Source organism: Bidens hawaiensis, unplaced genomic scaffold (assembly GCF_021521415.1).
Source record: "Bidens hawaiensis isolate Kalapana, Puna unplaced genomic scaffold, B.hawaiensis_p1.1 tig00011072_1, whole genome shotgun sequence".
Lineage (NCBI taxonomy): Eukaryota > Viridiplantae > Streptophyta > Magnoliopsida > Asterales > Asteraceae > Bidens > Bidens hawaiensis.
This window is the reverse complement of record NW_027491852.1, coordinates 677942-680876: the sequence shown is the minus strand read 5'-3', so window position 1 is coordinate 680876 and position 2935 is coordinate 677942. Positions and strand designations below refer to the sequence as shown.

General features: G+C 43.8%; 1 protein-coding gene across 1 annotated transcript; it reads left to right on the top strand.

The window, feature by feature from the left end:
* The first annotated feature begins 555 nt into the window (after window positions 1–555).
* On the top strand, window positions 556–2317 carry LOC143536941 (uncharacterized). The gene is made up of 2 exons (XM_077030820.1): window positions 556–1138; window positions 2253–2317. Exons 1-2 carry the CDS (start codon window positions 556–558, stop codon window positions 2315–2317), a joined length of 648 nt encoding a protein of 215 aa, XP_076886935.1.
* Window positions 2318–2935: the final 618 nt, after the last annotated feature.

The window sequence follows — 2935 nt, the reverse complement described above, 5'->3', positions numbered from 1 at the left end:
CGACACCACCAACTCGGCATCCCTTGCCGACAATGCACTCATTGTGGCCGTTTCGGACACCTGCTAGGCGCATGTTTCGAATTCATGCGTACCCAGCCAACCCTCACCAAACCACCCCGCACTCCCCAAGCTTTCAACCAAAACCGTGTTTTAACTCAAGCTCAACCCATTGCTCAAGCCTACCCCACCCCCTCGAGTGTGTTTCAATTGTGAAGATCCTAGTCATTTCCGCAACGCGTGTCCTCGACTCGCATATCAAGTCCAAATGGCCGCTCCGCCTGTGTACCCTGCTCAAACCTATCAAGCTCAGGCCTTTCAACCAGTTCCGCAGCTTATGTCAAACCAAGCTGTTCAACCGGTTCAATCCAATCAAGCCTCGACTTCTCAAGCTACACCCATCGTCCCCAATGCTCGCGGGGGGGCATTCGTGATCAATGCAAATCAAGCTCAGCATAACAATGATGTGGTGAACGGTACGTTCTTGGTTAATAACGTTTATGCATCCATTTTATTCGATACCGGTGCCGATATGAGGTGTCTTTTGATTTTGAGCCTATGCTTTTGTCGTCTCGTTCTAAACTCGAAAGGTCCTTTACGGTTGAAGTCGCGAATGGTAAAACTAACTTGATTGACTTGGTTATTCGTGGCTGTACTCTAAATCTCAACGACTATGATTTTTCTATTGACCTCATTCCTATGCAACTCGGAAGTTTTGATATCATTGTAGGCATGGATTTGCTAGCTCAACACCGTGCTGAAGTTGTGTGCTTTGAGAAGTATATTCGTATCCCACTAGACGACGATCGGATTTTGCGTATTTTCGGTGAAAAGCCTTCCAAGGGGCTTAAGCTTATGTCATGTACTCAAGCCCAAAAATACTTACATAAAAAGTATGTGGCTTTCCTTGCCAATGTCGTGGAAAAGAAACAAGAAAAGAAGACAATAAAAGACATTCCGGTAGTTCGTGATTTTCCCGAAGTTTTCCCTGAAGATGTTGTTGGTTTACCTCCTACTCGTGAAGTGGAGTTTCGTATTGATCTTGTGCCTGGTGCAAATCCCGTCCCCAAAGCTCCTTATCGTCTCGCACCTTCGGAAATGCAAGAGCTAGCGAGTCAACTCCAAGAACTCTCTAGCAAAGGTTTCATTTGCCCAAGTTCATCACCTTGGGGCGCACCTGTTCTTTCGTTAAAAAGAAAGATGGTTCCTTAGAATGTGTATCGATTATCATGAACTCAATAAACTCACGATTAAGAACCGATACCCTTTGCCTAGAATTGACGACCTTTTCGATCAACTCCAAGGCGCATCTTGCTTTTCAAACAATGATCTTAGTTCGGGTTATCACCAATTGCGCGTTCATGAGGATGATATACCCAAAATCGCTTTTCTAACTCGTTACGGTCATTACGAATTTATGGTTATGCCTTTCGGCTTGACTAATGCACCTGCGGTGTTTATGGACCTCATGAACCGCGTATGCAAGCCTTATCTTGATAAATTCATGATCGTGTTCATCGACGACATTCTCATTTACTAGAAATCTATAGTTGAGCATGAAAAACATTTGCATGATATTCTCTTGTTGTTGAAGAAAGAACAACTTTTTGCTATGTTTTCCAAATGCGAGTTTTGGTTAAACGAAGTTCAATTCCTTGGCCATATCGTTAACGAAAAAGGCATTCATGTTGATCCCATTAAAATCGAAGCCGTTAAAAATTGGAAGACCCCGACTTCACCCATGGAAGTTCAATCCTTTCTTGGTCTCACTGGTTATTACCGTCGTTTCATTTTGAACTTTTCCAAGATCGCTTTACCCCTCACCGCCTTAACTCATAAGGGTAAACCTTATGAGTGGGGGGCTAAGCAAGATGAATCTTTTCAAACCTTGAAGCGTATGCTTTGTGACGCTCCTATCCTAGCCCTTCCCGGAGGAAACGAGGATTTTGTTGTCTATTGCGATACCTCGAATCAAGGTCTCGGTTGCGTTCTCATGCAACAAGGCAAGGTCATCACCTATGCGTCACGACAACTTAAGGTTCATGAAAAGAATTATACGACACACGACCTTGAACTCGGAGCTGTTGTATTCGCATTGAAAATTTGGAGACACTATTTGTATGGGACGAAATGTGTGGTATTCACCGACCACAAGAGTCTCCAACATATTTTTGACCAAAAAGATTTGAACATGAGACAACGACGATGGGCCGAACTTCTTAGTGACTACGATTGCAAAATACGTTACCATCCAGGTAAAGCAAACGTAGTAGCTGATGCCCTTAGTCGCCAACCCATGTCAAAAGCATTCTTCTTGTAAGTGTTGTTATCCAAAACGATCTTCAGCTACGTATCTTTGACGCCCAACACATCTCCGTCACTGAAGGAAATATGTACAAAGAGATGTCGTGTGGTGCTGAACTCCAACTCGAAACCAAGCGTGATGGTTTGCTATATTTTCTTAACCGCCTTTGGGTCCCGGATCGTGACAATCTTCGCACGTTTATAATGGACGAAGCTCACAAGTCACGATATTCTATCCACCCCGGTGCGGATAAAATGTATTTCGACCTTCGAACTACTTTCTGGTGGCCCAACATGAAGAAAGATATCGCTATCTATGGGGGAAAATGTTTAAATTGTGCTAAGGTAAAAGCCGAGCATCAAAAACCTGCTGGATTGCTCGTGCAACCTTTTATTCCGGTCTGGAAGTGGGAGGACATTATGATGGACTTCGTCACAAAACTTCCCACCACCAAGAGGCAACATGATAGCATTTGGGTAATCATCGATCGATTAACCAAATCAGCTCATTTCATTCATATTCGAGAAAAGCATTCGATCGAGCAGCTCGCTCAAATCTATGTCAACGAGATTGTTTGTCGCCATGGTATACCCTTGAGTATTATATCTGACCGTGATGGTCGTTTCGTGTCTC

Coding starts and splice junctions, on each gene's coding strand:
- LOC143536941 (XM_077030820.1), top strand. CDS start 556: ATGCTTTTGTCGTCTCGTTCTAAACTCGAAAGGTCCTTTACGGTTGAA. Junction 1,139..2,252: donor CCAAGAACTCTCTAGCAAAG/GTTTCATTTGCC, acceptor GTTACCATCCAG/GTAAAGCAAACGTAGTAGCT.